The sequence below is a fragment of the Lethenteron reissneri genome, chromosome 28 (assembly GCF_015708825.2).
Source record: "Lethenteron reissneri isolate LAM-NWPU_2019-01 chromosome 28, ASM1570882v1, whole genome shotgun sequence".
Taxonomy (NCBI): domain Eukaryota; kingdom Metazoa; phylum Chordata; class Hyperoartia; order Petromyzontiformes; family Petromyzontidae; genus Lethenteron; species Lethenteron reissneri.
The window spans coordinates 408978-433283 of record NC_083806.1 but is presented as its reverse complement, the minus strand read 5'-3'; the positions used below and the strand labels follow the sequence as shown (position 1 = coordinate 433283).

Below are 24306 nucleotides of genomic sequence, written 5' to 3'. Positions count from 1 at the left end.
ATTTATTGTGCTCATTACAAGCATCAGCAATGGGAAACAAAGGCGGCTGGGTGTGGTGTTATCCACCCCACCGACACTGTTCCACAACCACAGCCGGCACATGTCGCACATTATCCACCACCCACCTTTGAGCGCCCCACCCTTCCTCCACCAGTCTCATCAATACGCACCCCTCCCACCCCCTCCCCACACCGGCACGTGGCGGGGTAGAAAGCGCACAGGTATCGCTGCAAGATCTCCTATAAATAGGGTCCACATGCAGGTGTCTCTGCAGACAAGGAGACACGAAGCTGTCTACGCGCGGTGGTGTAACGCGAGTGACGAGGCAGCAGCAATAGGAGTAAGGAGGTAGTGGATAACGAGCTATAGAGCAGAGATCATCACTGTCTAAAAGTGATGGGTCAAACATCAAGCAAACAAAGAGGCTTCTACCATTCCAAATCTTCATCCCTCCACAAGTCATCCGATGAAGTGAAGAAGATCAGGGCCCTGGTGTACTCGGGCCCAGAGGGAAAGAATCACGAAGCCTGGAAAGTGCCCTCCGAGATAGCAATCGACCGGCCACATGACGGCGACCTTCACACAAGCGCGTGAGTCCACGTGTGTGAATGAATGGGTGTTTGTGTGCGGAATTAACCGTTCCTCGCTGAGTGTATCGGTCCCTGCTTTGGTTCGCGCCCCGGCCTACAGAGGACCCGGCGATTCTACTGCTGAAAATTATTTACAACGTTCATGAGAAGTGCTATGAACCTGGCCCGAGCCTCCGATAGGTCGACTCAACTATAACGAGTATCTGGCTCGGTAAATAAACATCAGTATCATAGAGAAAAAGGCGACCATGAGAGGTGGATCAGATCATTACGTCTCCTATTACGCTGTTTCGGCCATATTATAGGTTCTTGCTAACAGTAATTGACTATACGAGGGATCTATGTGTGTGTGTGTGCATCACACATTAAACAATTGATGCACGGGGAAAATATTAAACGGCTGCTAGAACTAATTTGTGACAAAAACTGGGTTTGTCGTACATTTGGATACATTCTAATTTCTCGATGGTCGAAGCAAAAAAAAAGTAAGTTTTTGGCCCTATAACTCTCCGCGACTTATTATGGCTGCGATGAAAACATGTGTTAATCGTCAATATTGTAGGGATGAAAACTGGCTAACAGATGACCCGCATTTTTATTCTAGTGAAGTTGATTGCCAAGAACCTGCGAGTCCGGAGTCGCATGCGGCTCTTTAAGGACTGCTTTGTGACGTTATTTATTAAGGACCGTCCCGTTTTCACATGCATTGCGCCTCTTAACATATATATATATTTTTACTGAATTCGAAAAATACGTCTCCTTTTGTTATTGTTGCCGACCCCTGGCCAAGACCACCATGACATGTGAAGGCTTTGAGCAGCGTTAACGGAGACATGGCCACATTTAGGTGAATGTTTTGTAGCTGGAAGTGAGAGAAAAAATATATATGCAAACAATTCGGGTAATTTTTCAGCATTGAGACGTTAGGCCAATACCAGTTACATTGTTATTAGTTATAGGAGGTTGCTGGAGAACGGAGGAAGCTAATGCAAATTCCACACCGAGAGGCGTCTGAGTTGGGAATCGAACCCAGGATATTTGCTGTGAGGCGCAAGCGTTACCACGGCCGCCCTGTGGCTTTAAAAGTCGACGATCTCTGCGTTTTTGTTTCCGTATGTTTAGATTCACACAACTGCATGCGTTGATGTACCCGGTATTTATTAGCGTGTGCTTGTTGTGTGTGTTTACGCATCGGGCACCTTGGGGAATGGTGGCGCAGTGGTTGGCACACTGCACTACGAACCGGGAAAACTGAGTTTGATTCCTGGCCACGTCTGATATCTGTGGCAAGTGATATCTGTACCGGTTGTAGGTCTCCCCCCATCGTCAACTCATCCTTAATGAGTACCTGGTGCGGCGTTTTAACATCAGCACTTGGGATACAATGGCGGCCGGACGTGGATCTAGCTACACCACCCCCAAGTGTGTTGTGTGCTAGGGGAATCTTTGTTTACATGTGTGTGTTAACACGTATGTTTGTGTCACGTGTGTTCAAAGGCATTGTACGCTGACAAAGTCCGTACTCCAAGAGCCCTCAAAGGTAATGCAATATACCTTGGCTGGGATGTGAACTTATGTGCTCACAATCATGAGCCGATAATTTTAAACCAAGGCATTACACTATGACATCTCCCATTTTCCAGTAAAAATGTAAAAAGAACGATTACCCGCAGTTTCTCTATGTGCGGCAAACCTTCCTCGTTCGCCGCTCGAAGCCCTGCCTCTTTCTGCTTAGGCCCCACCCATTACTGTTTAGGCTCCACCCATTACTGCTTAGGCTCCACCCATTACTGCTTAGGCACCACCCATTACTGTTTAGGCTCCACCCATTACTGTTTAGGCTCCACCCATTACTGTTTAGGCTCCACCCATTACTGTTTAGGCTCCACCCATTACTGCTTAGGCTCCACCCATTACTGTTTAGGCTCCATCCATTACTGCTTAGGCACCACCCATTACTGTTTAGGCTCCACCCATTACTGTTTAGGCTCCACCCATTACTGTTTAGGCTCCACCCATTACTGTTTAGGCTCCACCCATTACTGCTTAGGCTCCACCCATTACTGTTTAGGCTCCACCCATTACTGCTTAGGCTCCACCCATTACTGTTTAGGCTCCACCCATTACTGTTTAGGCACCACCCATTACTGTTTAGGCTCCACCCATTACTGTTTAGGCTCCACCCATTACTGCTTAGGCCCCACCCATTACTGTTTAGGCTCCATCCATTACTGCTTAGGCTCCACCCATTACTGCTTAGGCTCCACCCATTACTGCTTAGGCACCACCCATTACTGTTTAGGCTCCACCCATTACTGGTTAGGCTCCACCCATTACTGCTTAGGCTCCACCCATTACTGTTTAGGCTCCACCCATTACTGTTTAGGCTCCACCCATTACTGCTTAGGCTCCACCCATTACTGCTTAGGCTCCACCCATTACTGCTTAGGCACCACCCATTACTGCTTAGGCTCCACCCATTACTGTTTAGGCTCCACCCATTACTGCTTAGGCTCCACCCATTACTGTTTAGGCTCCACCCATTACTGCTTAGGCTCCACCCATTACTGTTTAGGCTCCACCCCTTTCTACTTCGGCTCCGCTCCTTGACGGACATGGGCTGGGTTTTTAATGGAGACTGCATCTGGGCGAAATTCAAAAGTCGATATGAGGGGGTGGGTGACCAGCACCCCGCCCGGCCGCCTTTGTATTCCAAGTGGTGACATTTACAAATCGCACCGGGTACTAATTTAAAGCTGAGTCGACCTAAGGGAGGCCCATCACCGGTTCAGATAATTGTCACTGGTGTTGGCCGTGGGGCAGGGATCAAACTCGGGTGGCCGTGTTCGTAGCGAAGTGCGCGAACCATCGCACTACCACTCACCACTTGCGGACAAACGCACACACATAATCACTATTCAGTATATACTAATTTATTGTTTAGGTATGTTTTCTATGTTAAGCTTTTACATATTTATTTCAATCATTTAGTTTTTAGCTTATTTGGCATACAGTACAGTGCTTATTTAAGTTGTGACGTGACTATTTGTAGTATTGCATATCGCGGTTTTGGCTTTCGCTGAACTTTCCAAGAACGTAACCTCCGTGTTAGTCAAAGGTATCCTGTATTCTAAGAAGAAGAATTGGAATAGGTGACAAAGCCTTTGCCGTACCAACGTTTTGGAACAACCTTGTTTCCTCCCTTCACATCGTACATCTTCCAAAAATATTCAGAATCTCAAGATTAGTATTGGACACAACCACATTTGCAAATTTGATGTGTAACTTTGATTCATAATCAACGTTTTTGGGTTTAGATCGCGTTATTTATAAATGTGTCGTAACCCTCCACCACCCGACACGGCCAATCAGTAAAAAAGTGTCACGTTGACAAAGACAAAGCAGAGCCTCACCATTCTGGCGAATTGCCCGATGATGCTGGATGCAATTACCAGCGAAACGTCGTACTCAAATTGTAAATGTTGTGGCTTCAACACACCGGTGGGCTAAAGCAGTGAACTATTTGTCTTTGTCAACGTGACACTTTTTTACTGATTGGCCGTGTCGGGTGGTGGAGGGTTACGACACATTTATAAATAACGCGATCTAAACCCAAAAACGTTGATTATGAATAACATTGGTCGCGAAAGCCTACGTGTTAAACTGTAACTTTGATGTTTAACGAACTAACTTAGATTGTGAATTAATGATAGTTCAATTGTAATGTGCCATTTTATTAATGGATTGTGTTGTCTTGGTGTGTCTGGGACTTTTTGCTGTTGTTTTGCTGCCTTTCGCAAGCTTGGGAATTGATGTACTTATACAATATGAACTTTATTTGTATTTTTTTACGTGGGTTCGATCTCGACCCTGACGCCTGTATATTTAGAGTTTTCGTGTTCTCCTTGTGGTCATGTGGATTTTTTTTCCTCCAGGACCTCCGGTTTTCCCCTCCATGTTGAGATTGTTTAGATTATTTGGCTTCTATAAATTTCCACATGATAAGCCACTTCGTTGAGCTATCATTTGTGGCCAGGCGTGTTTCGATTAACGTGCGTTTTTTGTACGAGAATTCGCTATCACAAAAAATTTTAATTTAGACAAATTTGTTCGCAAAACGAGCAAATGTTTGCGTAACCAGTGACGACCGATCGATCAAATGCCTCCCGTGGCCGCAGGGGGCGCACCACGGCCCTCAGCTGCTTGGGGGCCATCCATTTAGTACGTCGCAAAAATCTGGCAAAACTTGAATCCTCCCCCCCTCCCTGTACTCACGCGGACTTTTTCCCCCCCCCCCCCCCCACCTGCGTACGTACGTTGCGTACGTACGCTTGACCCCCCCCCCCTCCCGAATCCTATAGAACGGCTGATATTTAATCCACGCAGAAACGATCAAGGATTAATAATGTTAACGTGTTTAAGCAAACAGGCAGTCCACCGCCGGACTGTCTAAATAATTTTGAAGGCCAATGTAGACAAATTATTATCGAGGCTTCACCCTTTCCTATGCGTACGTACATTGTCAGTAGACCCCCATATATACGCAAGCGTACGCATTTGGGTTAACCCCCCTTCGCCCCTCCATGCGTACGTATTTAATGGATGGCCCCTTACTTGGCAGCTGGGCTGTGTTGCGTGAACCGCGGGGAGGGGTGAGTGGTGGGTGGGGGCCTCGAGGTGGCACTGTAATGGGTGGGTGTGGGAGAGCAACAGTTAGCGGCCCTACGAACCCGGCGACCAGTGACGAGTATCTGAACCGGTCCTTGTCCTCGCCGAGGAAGATTCAGACTCAAATGAGTACCTGGTGCGGTGTGTAAACATCGCCACCGGGAAGACAAAGTCGGCTGGGCGTGGTACCAGCCACCCCCCCTCGTGTGCCGTACCGGCCTTTATAGGTGTTCGCTAATAATAACACCTTGCCCAACAGTCTGTTAAGGCTATACGGGGGATCTTTGTCTATGGCGGGAGGCTGGAGGATAGGAAGAGAGCGAGAGAGCACGTGTGACTGAGTCGAGAGTATCTGTGAGACTTTATTTCAAATATGTTGCTGTAAGTAGATGATATCATAGGCTTGCACTGTGGCTCATGTGTGGTGTTACCTTTGATGTTTTATTACTTTATTTAAAAAAAACAGTAATTTGTATTCTCATGTTAAGAAAGTTTTTCAATAGTGGAATATTTTGGGGCTTAAACATATCTCAGATTTTAACATGGGAGTCTGTGTTAGCTGAACGAGCGATTTTCATGGAACCTATCAATCGTTAAGCGTTAAGCATATTTATTTTTTTGTGATTTGCTTACCTTTTCTATACTTTGCACTCATTGTGTTTTTGTATTGTTGTAACTTTTTGACCCACCCCTAATCGACATCTGTGAAAAAGAACTTCATTGCTCGTCAAATTTATCCAGGATAAATAAAGATTCTGATTCTGAAATTAAATAACAATACTAACCTCAGGGTTATTAGTTTTTCCACAGTTTCTCATAAAACGGCTGTGAGTAAACACAACTATTGGTGCTGACCCTTGCATAAGACCTGGACCATCTTCACCATCATCGGCTGCCAGTGAGACACTGCAATAAATAGGGCCGGGTTAATTATCTTCAGGTATACAAAACACATCAGAATCTATTGCATGACCGTGAGACACTCAATTGTGAAAACCCGAGTCTAAAGGGTACATTTTTAGACTTGACATGTAGAGGTGGGTGTTGTGGAGCTGTGTGTGTGCGTGCAGCGCGAGGTAGTAGTGGGTGGGCCCAGTGTGGGTGGTTCTGCTTCACAACGGCCACAATCCACTTCGAACAGCAATATGATTACGGTATATAACATGCTAGCAATCGCCAGATAACCCTGCCTGCTTTATATTGGCTTCAGCGTCGCATTCACTGGAAGGCATGACTTGGTTCACAGATGATGGGGTGGTATGTCTGTTTGCATGTGCTTTGCATGATACTTGAAGCAATGTACAACTTTACTCTGGCTCTGCACTATGAGTTAAATATATCGGCCCTTCTAGAACATCATTAGGATTTACATTTCTTCCATCAGTAGCGACCTGACTTTAAATAAGTGCATGGTACAGAGACAAGGTCGGCTTTGTACGGTCGTGGCCACACCGGCTTAACAGCTGCTCACTATCTGAATCAGAATCTTTAGTGAGACTGGAGAAATCCAATGAGATATGAAGCCTTTTCACAGATGTCCAGTATGAGCGGGTCAGCAAGTTACAGCAACAAACAATACTAAAACATGATAGGAGTGGAAAATAGAGAGTCGTAAGCAATTCACTAAATAAAAATAACAAATTAATTAATTATATAAGTCAAGATTTATCAAGATTGGGCAAGGCAGCAAACACAACAAAACAATCCCAGACTACAAGATAATACCACATAGCAGTAGTTCCTCAATACAGTGGCACATTAACATTTAACTATCGATACACAGGTAAGAATAAAAGTTACAATTACATTTGCAAATGTGACTGTTTTCAGCACAAATCTTCTGCTTCAGGATATTTTGCCACAACAGTATATACGGGCTATGATGGGATATTTTTGTCTTGTGCAGGGAGTAGTGCCCAGGTCGTGCCCTTTAAGAACCACATCCTGCAGGGCGCGCTTCACGAAGATCCGAAACATAGAGACAGGACACGAGTTCCGAGACACCCTGCACCTGCAGAGCAACAAGGTACCTTGCACCCCCGTACACCCCAGATACCCCGCACACCCTGCACCCCCCACAAACCCCACATATCCCGTACATAGCAGATGCCCTGCATCCCCAGCAAACCCTGTACATCCCAGACATCCTTCATACCATGCAACTGCAAACTAACAAGGTGTAGCACCATAGGAACATGGCATTTGCACCACTGCTTCACGGTTTTAAACAGAGATGAGCAGAGGGACACGATGAATGATGACACATTGTTCATCACCATCTCTATCCGTTCCCTCCCCAATCATCTCTATACTTCTCCCTTGTCACCTGGACCTGGTTCAGTCCGGGATGTGTCCTGGAATCTGCAAGGGCTCCATCATGTCCCCTGAGGAGCTCATGTGCCCCAGCAGAGACTCCCCCAAACCACGTGCGGAGCTTCTGAAGGCGGCGCAGAAATTCATCACTCAGTACTACGCCTCCAGAAAGGGGTATGGCTCGGATTGGTGGAAGGCACAGAGGTGGCACCATCACTTTGCACGATATGCCCAGCCTGACTCTAACTCTTTCTTTGACTATAACCTTGTCTCTGACATCCCTGACTCTAATCCATAACTCTGAACTCGCACAGGCTGGAGTCGGCCGAGTATGTGGAGCGGCTGATGGAGGTGGCACAGGAGGTGGAGAAGAGAGGCACGTACGACCTCACGCGGGATGAGCTCATTTACGGGGCCAAGACTGCGTGGCGCAACGCGGCCCGCTGCATTGGCCGCATCCAGTGGTCAAAGCTGCAGGTGAGCAATCGGTGCTGTCAATTCACGGGTTAACACCTGAGTCAATCATTCAATAAGTGAGTGATTTGACCAGTGAGTCAGTAAATGGATTAATCAGCAACACAGCTGGTAGTTTGTGTGCTTATCCATCAACCTAAAATCAGTCATTGAGTTAGAAATTCTGTGAAAGGGTCAAGGTCAATTCTTCTTGCAATTAGCCAACTAGTCCGTGAATCATGCAATGTTTTCAAGAATCATTGAGCTAATGAGCTGTTCAATAACTCACTTATTCAAGGGTTAGCTACAAAGAAGGTTATTGCCCGACATGTCCCCTTTTTATACATATTATTTTAAGGCCAGAGTGTTATTGACGAATGGGAGTTTATTTTAATTTGTTTTACTCAAATCAAGTGGTCAGTGATTCTGTCATTAAGTCAACAAATTGGTTATTATGGCAGTTAGGTAGCCAGCTAGTAATTTAGAAACTCTGTGATTCATTCAACGTGTAAATTTATTAAATCAGTCAATGAGCCAATCACTCATTTAGTAATTTGTGAAGGCCTTCTCACAGTGTCAGGGGTTGTTTGTCCATATTTAACTTGCTGGTCAATCTGGGTTGGTAATGGGGAGAAGTCAAGATTGGTTCAGATATTGATGTCAACAATTTAATACAAATCCCTTCACCCTTCCCTCTCCCGTTGTCTATTCGCTTTCTGTCGACTACTCCTGCCTACCCCTCACTTCCCATCACACCACCATTACCGGATTAATCAGCTGTTTGACGCCAGAAACTGCACCACGCCGAGCGAGATGTTCACCTGCATCTGCGACCACGTGAAATTTGCGAGCAATGGCGGCAACATACGGTAAACAGTTTTCCGCAGCTCATATGCTTAATTCCTCACCCGTTTTCTGTAGTGTAGCTATAGAGTACGCAGGCGGTGCAATTTCACCAGGGTGCACTGAACGGAGGGGCCTAGGTGCTTTGAAGGGGGGTGGAGGAAATTGGATGGTTGAGCCTATTTTTTTCTTTGCCCCAGAGCCTATGTTAACTAGGGTTGTCACATCCCATGGTACAAAAACACTAAGACACATAACTACGCAACTGAAAATATATTGGACTCTCAGTACCGCTTCCTCAACAAGAGGATATCCTGGGGAAAAAAATAAAAGGAGGGGTGGCAACCCTATCTACAATGCAAGTAAAATTAATGAGCACAGATGTAAAAGTCAGGCACCTCATGATTTCAAATAAGCATTGGCTTGTCCAGTTATCTTCTCAGGTCGCACTCTTGCAACATTAGTTTGGGTAGTTTTACAAATGATGCAACCACAGTCAACATTTGAAAACTAGTATAATTATCCATAAAGGTGGCACGAAACAAACATTCGCTGCTCTGTGTGAGCATCAACACTGTTCATGTGTGGTACTGGCCCCACCCACTGCGTAAAAAATATGCCATGCTAGCCTAACACCTTAACAGGTGCTCGCTAACAGCACATTTGTTTTCACCACCAGCTCTACCATCACGGTGTTCCGGCAGCGCATGGACGGGCAGCACGATTTACGCGTGTGGAACTCGCAGCTAATCAGCTACGCGGGCTACAGGCAGCCCGATGGCTCCGTCCTGGGGGACCCGGCTTACGTGGAGTTCACAGAGGTGGGGGAACGGGAGGGTGCAGGGGGGGGCTGTTTCCCCGTGTCGTATGTATGTTAGTGTGTCACAGTGCCCCTGTGTTCCCATGTCCTCGTGTCTTCGTGTTTCTCTGCCCACATGTTCCCATTCCCGTGCACCCCCGCATCCCATCGTTCCTTTATCTCCGTGCCTCGTGTCCCCATTTCCTCGGTCCACGTGTCCCTGTGTGACTGTGCCTCCGTGCCATCCTGTGTGCACGCATTTGTGCTATCCTTCAGCTGTGTGTGGAGCTGGGCTGGCAGCCCCCCCGTACGCGCTTCGACGTGCTGCCTATCGTGCTGCAGGGGAACGGGGAGCCCGAGCTCTTTGTGCTGCCACCTGAGCTCGTGCTGGAGGTGCCCATCCGACACCCCAAGTGAGGACAACACAGATATAGATACACACACACACAAAGTGTCCCCATATAGCATTACCAGATTGTTGGGGAAAAAGTTGTTAGCAAGCATCTATGAAGGCCGGCACAGCACATGAGGGGGTACTCATTTGAGGCTGAGACGACCTAGAGGAGGCCCAGGACAATTTCAGATAATCGTCAGTGGTGGTGGCCATGAGCGGGAATTGAACCCAGTTCGTCAGAATTGTAGCGCGATGCGCTAACCACTACACTACTGCTCCCCTATAAAGATACAAACAAAGTCAAAGAGAGAGATACATACACAGATTCACACGCAAATACACATGCAGATACACATATACACATGCAGATACACATACACACAGATACATACAGAGATACACAGTTACATATACACATGGCTAGATGCAGATGTGGATACATATTGAGTGACACCCGACACGGTAGTCTTCAATAATTATATCATAGGAGTCTTTATTTATTCCAGCATGAGACACGTTATTTAAAGATTTCCTTCACTCCAAGCGTTTGTGTTTCTCCATTTATATTCCACAAGCCCCTTTCTCGAAGGTGCCTTGACCCACTTTCTCTCCAGCCAATCACCTTCCACTTTCTCTAACAGAACCAAACCATCCACTCTGTCAGTTACGCTCCGTTTCCGATCCTTTCTGTTTGTATATTTTTTCCAATCCCTTTGCCCTGCCTCTCAACAATCCTCTTTCAGTCCCGTTAAGTACCAATCAGGTAAGTATCGTTGGTAGTGATACATTCTCTCTACACATACGCGTAGATTTATACACACAGATACATACACTTATATTTGTACATAGAGATGCATACAGACCTACAGACATGAGAAGAGATTTCATAATGAAGTGTTTTGGGTTGGATTGCATAAATATAAATGTACTAGGGGTTCAGGGGTGCCTGTGGCGCCCCTCACAACCATTTACGCCTTTAGCCAGGAAAGTCACACAAAAATTGCACACGAATGACACATTCACGCAAGCACACGATGCTCCGTTTTTAAGTGTTAAAGTGAAACATCTTTGAATTGTATTATGTTTTGAATTAGATCATTGTATTTCTTCATTAAAAGCTTATATCATTTTACATCTGGAAGACTTCATTGAAAACGACATTTTGTGTGAATTTTCTCTCGTAGTTAAGTAGGTGGCCTTGCTGGGGGTTCGGTTCGATGCGGACTTTCACCTGTTTGGGATTGCGGGATCGAGATAAGGCGACATAGAGCTGGCCATGCGAGAAGACCGCCGTCTACAGATCGATTCCAATGTAATCGAACATCTGTCTCTGCGCCTCCGTCGTTCATGCAGGGGGCGTGTAGGTTTGCAGCGTCCCCTGCATGAAAACGACGGAAAGTGCAGCGTTCATCACAGATAAAGTTGTGCGCTTATATAAGAGTATTGTAAACTCACCTCCACCCAACAGCCAATTAATGAGGTTTGTCAAGTGAGCAAAACCTGCCAATTACTATTTCAGCACACTGGTGTGTTGGAGAGTAAACCCACAACGTTTTGTTGTGAAGAAGTTTTCCTGTTTCTGGTCTTTTTGAGTAAGGTGATGTCATCAACTCGCATCTACAAGTGTGAAGAACCCAGGGGGGGTTCATGTATTCATCAATCAATATCGACATGCTTTCCCGAACTTAATCAGGTTGCAGGATTAGTAACTCCACCAAGGCTTTCCATCTTGCCCTGTCCTCAACTGTGGCTCCGGAATCGCCAGTCTCACCTCAGCCAGGTGCACCACCTGGTATTTCCTGCACGATTGCGAGGGGTGTCTGGGTCTTTTGCCTGGAGGACGTTCTTCGAACGTCTCCTGGGGGAGTCTTTCTTTTGGCATCCTTAGCAAATGACCCATCCACCGTAGCTGGCTTCGCTCCACGCTGAATAGTGCCGACTGGATGTTGAGTCTCTGGCAGATAGCCGTGCTTCTCACCCGATCCCAGAGAGAGAGCCCTGCCACCCTGCACATGAAGCCCATTTATGTTGCTTTCATCCTTGAGCGCATCCTTTCCGTTAGGGTCCAGGTGTCGTGGCTGTAGGTTAGGATCGGGATGAATATTAACTGATAGACCGAGAGCTTTGCTTGAAGGCTTTGATCGTGTCTTGAGACCACAGACCGGTTCATCGCCCGCATCACTTTGGGAGTTGCTCCGATCTGGGCTTCGATCTCCTATTCCCTTCTTCCATCCATCGATAAATATACCCCGAGGTCCTGGAAGTCTTTGACTTCTTCCTCTATTTCACCATTGATGAAGAGGGACTCTGCCACTCTGGTCCACGCCACAGCCATGGTCTTGGTTTTGGAGGTGCTGATGTTCATGTTGACACTCTCACATTTCGCCACAAAGCTGTTCAGCGCATTCTGGAGGTTGATGTGCGTTGAGGCTCGGAGGACGATGTCATCTGCATACAGCTTGGCTGACACTGCCCTTCCACCAATGTTGATGCCCTTTGCCACCTTGCACTGTCTCATCAGTCGATTTATGAACAGGATAAACAATGATGGTGATAGCACACAGCCTTGACGAAGTCTGACCTAGACTGGGAAGGGGTCTGTTAGATGTTCTGCGTGCTGGACCCAACTCTCGCTTTGCTTGTACAGCAACCGACCTGATCATGCGTAGCAATGAGTCAGGAATGCTATGTTCACGCATCACCTGCCACATCAACTCACGAGGTACTCGGTTGTAAGCCTTCTCCAGGTTTAGAAAGCACATGTGGACAGGTTGGGCATACTCACATGACTTGTCGAGGAGTTGCTGCAGGGTAAAGAGTTGATCCACAGTCCCCTGCCCCGGGCGGAAACCTCCTTGCTCTTCTGTCACTCTTGCCTCGACCACTTTCTGGAGCTTCTTGTTCAGCACTGCAGCATAGACCTTCCCAGGTAGGCTGAGGAGGCTGATGCTCCAGTATTTGGAACACTTCCACCTGTCAAATTTCTTGATTATGGGTATGATGACCCCATTTTGCCAGTCCCTCGGTGCTGTTCCGGTCCGCCATGCCTTATTGCATAGCTTAGTTAGCCATGCAACACCCACAGGGTCCAGTGCCTTGATCATCTCGGGGCGAATCTCATCGATCCCAGCCACCTTGCCATTCCGCAGTTGTTTGACCGCGTCTGTGACGTTGGCAGCCGAGATGTCACCACAAAATTCTGTGAGCGACTCAACTGGTACCACAATCACCACTGTAGATGCGCCGGGCGGTCCAGACGCTCCTGGAAGTGCTCCTTCCATCTTTTGGTTACCATCATTGCTGATGTGGGCATTGAAATCTCCCAACAGGATTAAGGAGCCGCTGCACAGTATTTTAACAATTACTACGCCAAGGGTCTCTAGGAAACCTGGGTCGTCAGTGGGCAGATTCGGGGTGTAAGCCCAAATCAGTGAGAGTACACGTCCTTCCATCAGTCGTAGTTGTATCTCGGCTATCCTTTTGTCCACCGGGTTGAACTCCAGCAGAAAGGCCACGAGCCTGGGTTCAAGCATGAATGCAACCCCAGTATTTAGTCGTTGTCCCAGTGCCACTCCAGAATAAGCAATGCTCCATCTATTGTCAAGGGTCCTTGTGCCAGGTGGAGGTCAGCCTGGTTACATCCAGTCTATAGCGCTCTGCTTCCCGCACCAGCTCTGGCTCCTTTCCAGCCAGCTTGGTCACCGCCATTAACTTCCAAACAGGGCGACAAGTTTGCATTGGTTTCCTCATGTCCGAAAGGCACTGCACTAGTCGCTTGACCTTCATCTCATATTCATATAAATTATAATGAATTATTATATTTGAAATTATGCAGAACATGTTAACGGTTGGTTGAATTGCAGTTAATCAACACATCGCCAACACCACTCGCATATGCCGCTTCCATCTTTTCAATATCAGGAAAATTCGTCTCCTCATCACCATTACCGCTGCCAAATGTCTTGTGCACTCCCTAGTCTTCACTCGTCTGGGTTATTGCAACTCATTCCTGGCCGGTCTCCCTGCCTACACCCAATTCAAAAGTCGTTTGCACGCACCACTGTCTTTCGCCTCCAATTCACCACCTATTGCTCCCCTCTCCTTCAACAACTTCACTGGCTTCCTATTACCGTTGTCTCTTTAAATTGCTCAGCTTAGTTTTCACAAGCTGCCTATCTTATTGCTGTCCCACCTCGACCCTTGCGCCCAGCCTCGCTTTCGCTCATGCTCACTGCTTGCCCCCTTACACTGGAATAAGCTTCCTCTCCGCATCCCACTCTCCTCCTCACTTTTCTCTTTTCGCACTACCCTCAGGCTCTATTCTTTTTCTCTTGCCTTTTCACTTCCTCTTCCGCTACCCCGACCAGCACCATCTATCACCCTTAATTCCTCCACAGCCGCAGGCTCCACCTCACTCCCTCCACCCTAGTCACTACCCGATCCCCATCCCTTATTTTGCCATTTTGTACTGTAGTCAGCAAGCATTTTTAAGTACCTTAGTGAAAGGCGTGTTATAAATGCAAAATAGAATAGAATAGGCATGTTGTGTATAGACTACAGTTCATGCATTATACAGAGATACACACTATACATACACATACAGAGGCACAAAGATACATACACATAAACATATATGAATATACATGACAGTTACACATTCAGTAGACTTGAGAGGGGGAGGGGGTGCCAGATTTTAAAAAAATTACGGATAATCACATCATAATTTAAAATAGCTTATTTTGCACATCCTTATATTACATGTTTTAGGTGTTGTTATGTTTTTTTTAGTGTTTCAAATTTGTTTACGTTGTGAAATTGGCATAAATAAACATACAAATAGAAAATCATATTCTGTAAAAAGTTATTGTATTTACTGTATTGTGCTTACTAATCCAATCTCGAAGACTCGGCATGGGGTGATGTATATGCTGCAGTATTTTCATTGTTAAGTTGTATGTAGTGTACAGTATAAAGCACTGTATATAATATTTAACTTTGAAATCAAACATACCTACTTTATTTTGTCACGTACATGGTGCCGATCCCCAGACTAGTACTGCATTTGGAGCAGTTTTGCTGGTTTTGACGGATTGGCTGCTGGATAATGTTGGATCCCAGATAATTGCATGCCGGATAATCAATGATCAACTGTACATGCATTTAAAAGATAGACAAAAATACCCCTGTGATATCCCATGACTTCCTCGTGACCTCCTCAACCCCCTCTTGACCTCTCCATGCCTCCCTACAGGTACGACTGGTTTGTGGATATGGGTCTGCGCTGGTATGCGGTGCCAGCCGTGGCCAACATGGCCCTGGAGGTGGGCGGACTGGAGTTCACCGCGTGTCCCTTTAACGGCTGGTACATGGGCACCGAGATCGGGCTAAGGGACTTCTGCGATGCCGCCCGATTCAACATCATTGAGGTGATTGGACTTCCCTACCCACGTAGAATGACTCTCCTTTAACAAATAGTGCGCTAAATTGTTTTTTTTTTTAGCAGTGGCGTATGGTGACTAAAGGAGGAGTCAGGGGTTTGACTTTGTGACCTGGTGCGATGTTGGTGGTACTGGAGAGACAAAGCCGGGCCGGTGTGCGTGGTCCTAGTTACAGTATCCATGCCACACCATTCTTAATAGCTGCTTGCTAATGGATGTTTTCAAAAGAAATTTTAAAACAAGTCATCTTTGTCATCTGTCATGGATAATTTAATAGTTACCTTATGATGATTATTGTATTGTGTCCCACTTGCTGTTCCTAATCCCAGTATGGAGTTGGCCAAAATTATTAAGCAGTTAAAGTTGTCAGCTGTAACCTCCCACTGCTGGCAAAGGCCTCCCCCATTTTATTTTATTTCTTCCTTTTCCGAGTTCCTGTCTAGCAATGGCCTCCAAACTATTTGATATTGTTTCTTTATTTCTTCTGCTGAAAATGTTTTCGTGAGCCACTTAAGTTTTCACGGATCAATTAAGTATGTATTTATTATCATCGTGGGTTTTCTTGCCATTTTTCTATTGGTCCTCCCATGACTCCTGACTCTCTACTCTGCCTCCCTCCAGGATGTGGGCAAGAGGCTTGGTTTGGACACGGGGAACGTGACGTCGCTGTGGAAGGACCAGGCGGCCGTGGAGATCAACATCGCCGTGCTGCACAGTTACCAGGTGTCACACTCCCACCTGGTGTTACTTCTCAGGAGGTGTCACTTTTAACTGGTGTCACAGCACACTAGGTGTCATACTCTTGCCTGGTGTCAGAATTGGGCAGCAGAATAAACTGTTTTTGGAGACTGAAAAAAAAATAGTAAGACATTCGAAAATTGGTGATTAACCTGCTTAATGATTTTTTTATTTGCTAAAACAACAGAGGGCAAAGTTGTTATGAGCAGTGCCTGTGGTGATTTGACACATTCAAGTGTATGGGTTTACCAACTGCGACAGTTCACCACGTGCTCTGCTTGTGGTGACCATGCATTCTCTCACTGAGTCTAACTTTTATAGGTTTTACCATATTGGCTGCATTTGAATGCAAGCTGGTAAATAGGTTTGAGGGGTTTTAGCTTTGTTAGCCGTAGCCACCCACCACCTATGGTCAGAACTTACCAGATAACACGACTCCCTAGCTGTCACCCTCTAGGTGTCTCATATCTTGTTTGGTGTCGAATTTCACCTCGAACCAGGTATGGCACTTACCTGGAGCCAAGTGTCACATTTCCCCAGGTGTGACCTCTTGCCAGGTGTCAATTATACAGGTCCCATGTGTCGCAGCTTTCCGAAGTGACAGGCATCATCTCCCTCTGAAATACAATAAAATCAATAACTCCCGTTAGAACCTTGTGAGGTCCCATGAAGACAAGTAATTTTTGACAAGAACATCTACAGCAGCGGTCGGGAACCTATGGCTCGCGAGCCATATATGGCTCTTCTGGTCACGGCATATGGCTCCCAGACAATTTTGAGTTGAAAAAAAAATACAAAAATCAGTTTGGAACTGATTTTAAAATACTTTTGATATTGCTTAATAATACTGTGTCATTTTAAAGTAAACAGAAATTAGTTTTGAAGATAAATTTCACGGGTCACGGGGCCTCAATGCCTGCATGAAGCTCAACCTCACCACGTACGAATCAGACTACAAGGCCATCAGCAAAACCATGCAGCACCAGAAGTCGCATTAAAAGTAATACATATATTTGGCTTTTATGGCTCTCCCAGTCAAAAAGGTTCCCGACCCCTGATCTACAGGAATACCTTGCACTTTCGTCTGGTTAGGGACCGGAGCATGGACGAATGTCAAAAATGGACGAATGTCAAAGCAGAGCCTTTATTTAGCTTGCAAGTTTATTTTGGCCGGCGAAAAGCGTACGTGCAAATAACTACAGTAACTGTATAACACATGCGTGCGAAAACTAAATAAACAGAAATAAAAGAAAAATAAACATAAGAATAAATAAACAAAACGAAATAAATAAATAAACAAATTGCTACCTTCAAATATTTTTATTCTTGCGTAAGTAAACACTGTAGTATTATACTGTTATCACAAAAATAACAATGAATTGTTTACAGTATAATCACAGAAATAAGTACAGTATTAATAATACATGAATGAACACAAATATAAGAGATCCTCAATGAACATCTTATATTCAAAGACTGAACGAAAAAGATGGTGCGTGGCACAAACGTTGTGGAAGGTTGGATGAAATCGGACGAAAGAGGAAAGCACGTGGACGAAATTTTAAATGTGGTTATAATTGAAAATGGCCAAAAGAGCGAAGAGACGAAAGTCCAGTGGACGAAAGTCAAGGCATCGCTGTATTCCGGTATCATGTGTGTGTGCACATGTGTGTGCTCCATCCAGAGCGACAAGGTGACCATTGTGGACCATCACACGGCCGCGGAGTCGTTCCTCAAGCACATGGAGAATGAGTACCAGGCGCGCGGGGGTTGCCCGGCCGACTGGGTGTGGATCGTGCCGCCCATGTCCAGCTCGCTCACGCCGGCCTTCCACCAGGAGATGCTCAACTACACGCTCTCCCCATCCTTCCTCTACCAGGTGAGACACCTCCACCCTTTACCTGAGATTCCTCTACCAGATGAGAAACCTCCACTGTGCACCTAGCCTTCTTCTATGTAATAATGATACATTTAAATTTTTTTCTCACAGCAACCCGCATGGAGAAGATGGAAATCTGCGAACAAACAGCAGGCGATCGGACTCAAGCCACTGTCGATGTATGCGTCGCGTGACAAACAAGGAAACACGTGGCTCCACCATTTAAATATCACCACATTTACAATATCAGCATGTGGCAAGCACGATACTACTTTTACCACATGCAGCCACATGACACACAAGACCATGTGGAAAACACACCAGCACATGTCTAGTATGGTATCATGTGTCAAACCGGACATCATGTAGAAACACTGGCAACCAATGTGCAGTGTGCATTTTGCACAACAGAAAATTCAGCACCGTGGACAGTGCCACATGCTTTAACAAAAAAAATACAAACACAACCACATACTTAATTAATAATGTCGTTATCATGCTTTGCCTTGGGTATGGTAGTGTTGTAGATGGAGTGTAGGTAATTGCTGTTTATGTGGGAATGCATTGTTGTTTATGCGTTGATATTTCTGTTGTTGATGTTTGATCATTCAGAGCTGTGCATTTCGTCGCCACGTTGATGAGCCGTGTGATGTCTCGACGCATCAAGGCCACGGTTCTCTTTGCCAGCGAGACTGGGAAATCTCGTGCATTCGCCAAGACGCTGTGCGACATCATGATGCATGCATTCAATGCCCGGGTGAGATATTGGCCACTGCTGTATGTAAAGAATACTCGATCTGAAGATTGATTTTTTTATTATTGCATTCAACGCCCAATTAAAATCCCACCCACTGCTGCAGTGAGGTCCCCAGGGCCAGTTTAACAGCAATTCAGTTGGTACAACTAGAACCGTATTTGTATGAATGCATATAGAAGCGAAATGCTGAGGAATGGTGGCGTTTGTGCACAGACTATCCTATATTTCATCATAATAACAGTCTGAACCACTGGACAGGTTCCGCAGGGTTGGAAGGATGCCCTGGTGGCCCCCCTCTTTAAGAAGGGGGGACCGCACAGACTGTAACAACTACAGAGGCATCTCCCTCCTCAGTGTGCCGGAAAAGCTCCTGGCAAGGATTATTCAACATCGCCTTGCCAGGCACGCTGAGGAGAGGCAGAGCCCCAGTGTGGTTTCAGGCCAGGGCGGTGCTGCACAGATGCCATATTTTCTGTCATGTCTGCTACAGCAGAGGTGTAGGGAATTCCAACAGGTCCTACATCTTTGCTTTATTGACCTGGTCAGGGCCTATGATACTATCAATAGGCCTGGGCTCTGGGTTGATTTTATGCTTTCGGAGTCCCTGACTCTGCCCACAATCATTAAGGACCTTCATGATGATGGGCAGGCCCGGGTAAAACTATGTGGCTGAGAGTCAGAGCCATTCCCTGTTTACCTTGGGGTGCGACAGGGATGTCCTCTCGCTCGCACATTATTTAACATCTTTTTCAACCACGTAGTTTGTGAAACCTTCAATGGCTGTACAGGAGGAATCTCCATCTGGTACAGATACAATGGGAGGCTGATCGATGCCCGGGTGCGGTGAGGAGATGGCTCCCTATTGGTCAACCATGTTATATATCCTGATGATCTGGTGATTGCTGCTCACTCAGAGGAGGAGTTGGAGGCTGCTGAACCTGGAGCGTGCCACTTAGAGGTGGGGCCTTACTATCAGCCTCATCAAAACTAAGCATCTGCCTGGGTATTTTGTGTCATCAAACACTTCACCCCCTCAACTCCCTATTGGTGATAGGGCAGTTGTGGAGGGAGTGGAGAGTTTCCATACCTGAGCAGTGTGCTCATAACCGGCTCCAGTTTGATAGCAGAGATCTCACTGCGAATCATTCGAGCGGCATCATTTTTTCATCAGCTCCTTATCGCTGTGTGGAAGCTTCCTGGTCTGTCGCTCTGCATGAAGCTTCGGGTCTTCTCGACCACGGTCGTTCCCTCCATTCTCTATGCTTGTGAAACGTGGACTCTCCTAATGGAACATCTTCGCCGGTTAGAAACATTTAGGCTGGCCTGCATACGATCCATCCTGGGTTTAACCAGACTGGATTGTGTGAAAATCTCACAAATCCTTGATAGATCTGGACAAAGTCCCATCGGTGAGCTCCTCCGGCAGGAAAGGCTGCATTGGTTGAGTCATGTAGCCCGCATGGCTGAGTCATGTAGCTCACATGCCCAGCCACCATATACCTAAACAGCTTTTGTTTGGCCGGATATAGGGGTATAAACGGGCACAGCATGGGCTAGAGAAGAGATGGAGTGATGTGGTACAATAGGATGTGGAGCTGAGTGGACTTGCCAATGACGGCCTCTGTGCAGGAGGCTCGTAAAGGACGTTACTAGGCAGTTGGAGGCAGTCACCCTCCAGCAATAATGGAGGGGAGAGGAACGATGCTCACAACAACTAGCGGTGCACCGGGTGGATAAAACTCAGGAAGGTGCCACAGTAGGGGGCACAGGTGGTGTATCGGCCAGTTATCTCAGTCAACCAACCTATGGCACCTGGGTCTGTCTCGTGACTTGCTGCCAGTAGGTGTTCGACACTTCAAGTGGCCTTAACGTGCACATCGCCTGGCACAAGCACCGTGGTGATGTCACCGCCACTTCATGGCGAACAGCAGTTGTTGTTGTTGTGTACAGGTTATGTGGAAGCGGTAATGTAGCAGTTAGCACGCTGTGCTACGACCCAAGTTCGTTTTCGGCTCACAGCCAACACCAGTGCCGCTTATCTGAACTGGTCTTGGGCCTCCCCGAGGTCGACTCTGCCTCAAATGAGTACTTGGTGTGATGTGTTAAGGCTATAAGGGGGGCCTTGTCTTTGTACACGTTGTGCACATATATACAGTAAGTCTGGAAAAATATGGACAGGTTGTGTGCGTGTATATATGTATGTAAATGTGTACATGAACACATGTTTTGCATATATATCTACAGTATGTGTGTATAAATGTGTGTGTGTGTACAGGTGTTGTGCATGCAAGACTACAACATGGTAGACCTGGAGCACGAGGCGCTCGTTCTGGTCGTCACCAGCACCTTCGGCAACGGAGACCCCCCCGAGAATGGGGAGGTGAGGTCGAGTAATAGTGAGGAGATTGGGTTCGAGTTAAGATTCAGGGTCAGGGTTATATGATGAAGGTGGATTTGATGGAGGATCAGATTTTACTAGGATTGAGGCCAATAAAGGACCTACAGACCTCCCAGAGGTATTGTATTGTTGATGTTCATAATGTTATTCATGTTGTTATTTAGTTATTGTTGTGGTTTGTTGTGGTTGTGTTCATGGCGCAGGCATTCTTCAAAAACCTCACAACCTTGCTTCACCAGTGCTCATCAGCAGAGCAGAAAGTCGGATCCCTCAAGAATGTCAGGTGACAGAATGCTCAAATCCTATTTATTCATACTTGCTCGTCCACTCTACTGTTCACACTCACTATATCACATGTTTAGCCTTGTAGGGTCTAGGGTTGAATTGTGTTAGTAAGCATCTATCAAGGCCAGTGTGGCACACAGTATGGGTACTCTGGCCCTTTTGTCTTAGCAGTACCAGCAGACACTAATTTAGGGCTGAGTTGACCTGACCCTGAAGCCTGTATATTTCTAGTTTGCATGTTTTCCCTGTGGTCACGTAGATTTTTTCTGGGTCCTCCAATTTTTCCTTCCACATTTAGAAACATGCGTTTATAGTATTTGGCTGTTATAAATTTCCACGTGATAAGCCACTTCATTGAGCTATCATTTATTTTAGCCAGGTCACTTCTAAAAAAGAGCTACATAGCTCAGTGGGCTTTACCTGGCAAAATAAAAATAGTTTAGGTTAGAGGGGAGTTCAAGGAGAGATACAAATTCTGACAATATGCATCATTATTAGGTTTCGAAGCCGGATCGCAAGTATCGCAATGCACTGCTCGATGACATTGCACCACCAGTGCAAACACACCCAAAAACAAGGGATGGTGTACTCATGGTCTTTCTATAGTAACACCATAGAGATACATTTTGTCCAGGAAATATTGTGCACATTATTAATTGAATTGTTAGTATGACGATATGTCCTGTACAATAGAAATTGGTTTGTATCCTCATGCTTATAACTATGGTATTTGATGCATGGTAGCATCACAGTATGTCTTTGGTATGTTCACGAGATTTTTATGGCGTCTCTATGGGCCGGTGTCCTTCAGGTTCTCGGTGTTCGGGCTGGGCTCCCGTGCCTACCCTCACTTTGCGGCGTTTGGCCACGCAGTGGACGCGCTGCTGGGAGACGTGGGCGCGGAGAGGATCCTGCGAATCGGGGAGGGGGACGAGCTGGGGGGCCAGGAGGAAGCGTTCCGCACCTGGGCGCACTGCGCCTTCCAGGTGACGACGAGCATAACTCATAAGTCTACTCGAAGCTCAGCCTAAATCCAACTATAGTTATGCATTGAAATAAAACCATAAACCTTACTCTTATGCACCTGAGTGGACAACGTCTTTAAGGTGACAATAACTCTAACCCTAAGCATAACATCTAAGCCAAACACTAACCAAGTAATAACTCACAATTCTGAACCCAAGCCCTAACTGTAAATAAACCCCGACCATAAATATTATCATGAACCTCGCTCGAAGCATAAACTAACACTATCCATAAACTGTACTCAAACTGTGTATGAGTGTGTATTAAATGTGTATATATGTATACAGACACAGACTTACCACTCACAACCCGAGTGGTTTGTCTGTGTGTGTTAGTGGTAAGTGGCTTGGGCTCGCTAACAGCACTTACCTCTAAGCTCTGGAATGCTGAACTCGTTATCTTTGTCTTGGTGATGTCGTTTGGAGGAAGAGACACACATGCAGGATGATGTTAAGATTTGACATACAGTTAAGAGCTTCTTGGAGATGAGATACTTCCACGGAATGAGTATAGGTGGAAAGTTGTTCAATAGATGTTCTATTGTCTGAGGTCATTCAGCACATTCGCACCGTGAAGTGTCCTTTATTTTGTGTTTGTACACACAGGCTGCGTGCGAGGTGTTTCACGTGGGCGGGGGAGTGAGTATGGACAAGGTGGCGACCTCCCTGGCACGGAGTGAGCGGACGTGGCAGCCTGACCGCTGCCTCTTAGTGCCGGCCAGTGAATCTCCTGACCTCCTGTCAGGTGCTGAACACATCTTCCAGCCACCACCTCAACTATATGTACCTACTAAATTGATTAACTACACACAAAATAAACTGCTTAACCACTCATCTGATCACTTGTACAATCATTGGAATTGCCGTCCAACTTACTTGTGTAACACCCACCTAGCCTCTCACCAAATCCACCCATCTGCTTAATCATCCATTCAAACATCTATCTACGTAACACATCAACTCAACCTTGAGTGGTGCGAAAGTTGTTCAACATACAATTAAGCATACAATTAAGCATAAACGCAATAACTTACCCACCGACCTATGTGCCTGCCTACATGTGTATTATGCTAATCATTGTTCCTGTGTTTGACTCTATGACTAAGACCTCATATCCCTGATCCCTCGCCCTCTCCCCATCACACAGCTCTCTCCACGATCCACAAGCGAAAGATTTCCTCAGCCTCCCTTCTCTCCTGCGAAAATCTGCAGAGCAGCAAGTCCAGGTTAGCAACTGTGTGCTCTGGCTCAGATTAATACCACAGCTCCATAACTTGCTGTTAGTGTTTATGCTGCTGTTATTTTAGCATAGATGCTGTTGATTATCAATGTGCTATTGTTATATTTAGCCATTCTGTCTTAGTGCTTCTTTAACATGTTTAAGGCAGAATGGCTACAATAATGCTCAAATTAACAGAGCACTAAATGCCAAATCACGATCGCAAAGCAACACTGCTTAAAGCGATCATATTATCAAAACAATAAAAATACCATTTATCTCAGGAGTAACTGACAAATTAGCCCGTGTTTTGCAAAAGCAAAACATTACAGTAAGATTTGGTACAGTACACAAAATTCAACAACTAGTGACGTGCACTAAAGATTAATTACCTAAATTATCAACAGAAGGTGTATATCGGATTAATTGTGTATGTGGCAGATGCTACATTGGACAGACAGGGCGTAACGTTAGTGTAAGACTAAAAGAACACCAGAGAAATATTAA

General features: G+C 46.0%; 1 protein-coding gene across 2 annotated transcripts in view; it reads left to right on the top strand.

The window, feature by feature from the left end:
• The first annotated feature begins 207 nt into the window (after window positions 1-207).
• LOC133348734 (nitric oxide synthase 1-like) overlaps window positions 208-24306 on the top strand; it is a 57049-nt gene continuing 32950 nt past the window's right edge. Inside the window, exons 1-18 of one of the 2 annotated variants that reach the window (XM_061561670.1) lie at window positions 208-590; window positions 2088-2130; window positions 7165-7284; window positions 7600-7745; window positions 7886-8048; window positions 8802-8893; window positions 9547-9688; window positions 9943-10079; window positions 15312-15486; window positions 16120-16221; window positions 17921-18115; window positions 18227-18294; window positions 18728-18872; window positions 21148-21252; window positions 21474-21553; window positions 22367-22541; window positions 23187-23325; window positions 23728-23806. In XM_061561670.1, the coding sequence (XP_061417654.1) occupies window positions 397-590; window positions 2088-2130; window positions 7165-7284; window positions 7600-7745; window positions 7886-8048; window positions 8802-8893; window positions 9547-9688; window positions 9943-10079; window positions 15312-15486; window positions 16120-16221; window positions 17921-18115; window positions 18227-18294; window positions 18728-18872; window positions 21148-21252; window positions 21474-21553; window positions 22367-22541; window positions 23187-23325; window positions 23728-23806 (2300 nt within the window). In that variant the 5' untranslated portion in view covers window positions 208-396. The remainder of the gene's footprint in view (window positions 591-2087; window positions 2131-7164; window positions 7285-7599; window positions 7746-7885; window positions 8049-8801; window positions 8894-9546; window positions 9689-9942; window positions 10080-15311; window positions 15487-16119; window positions 16222-17920; window positions 18116-18226; window positions 18295-18727; window positions 18873-21147; window positions 21253-21473; window positions 21554-22366; window positions 22542-23186; window positions 23326-23727; window positions 23807-24306) is intronic. The other variant, XM_061561671.1, reaches the window with a different exon arrangement.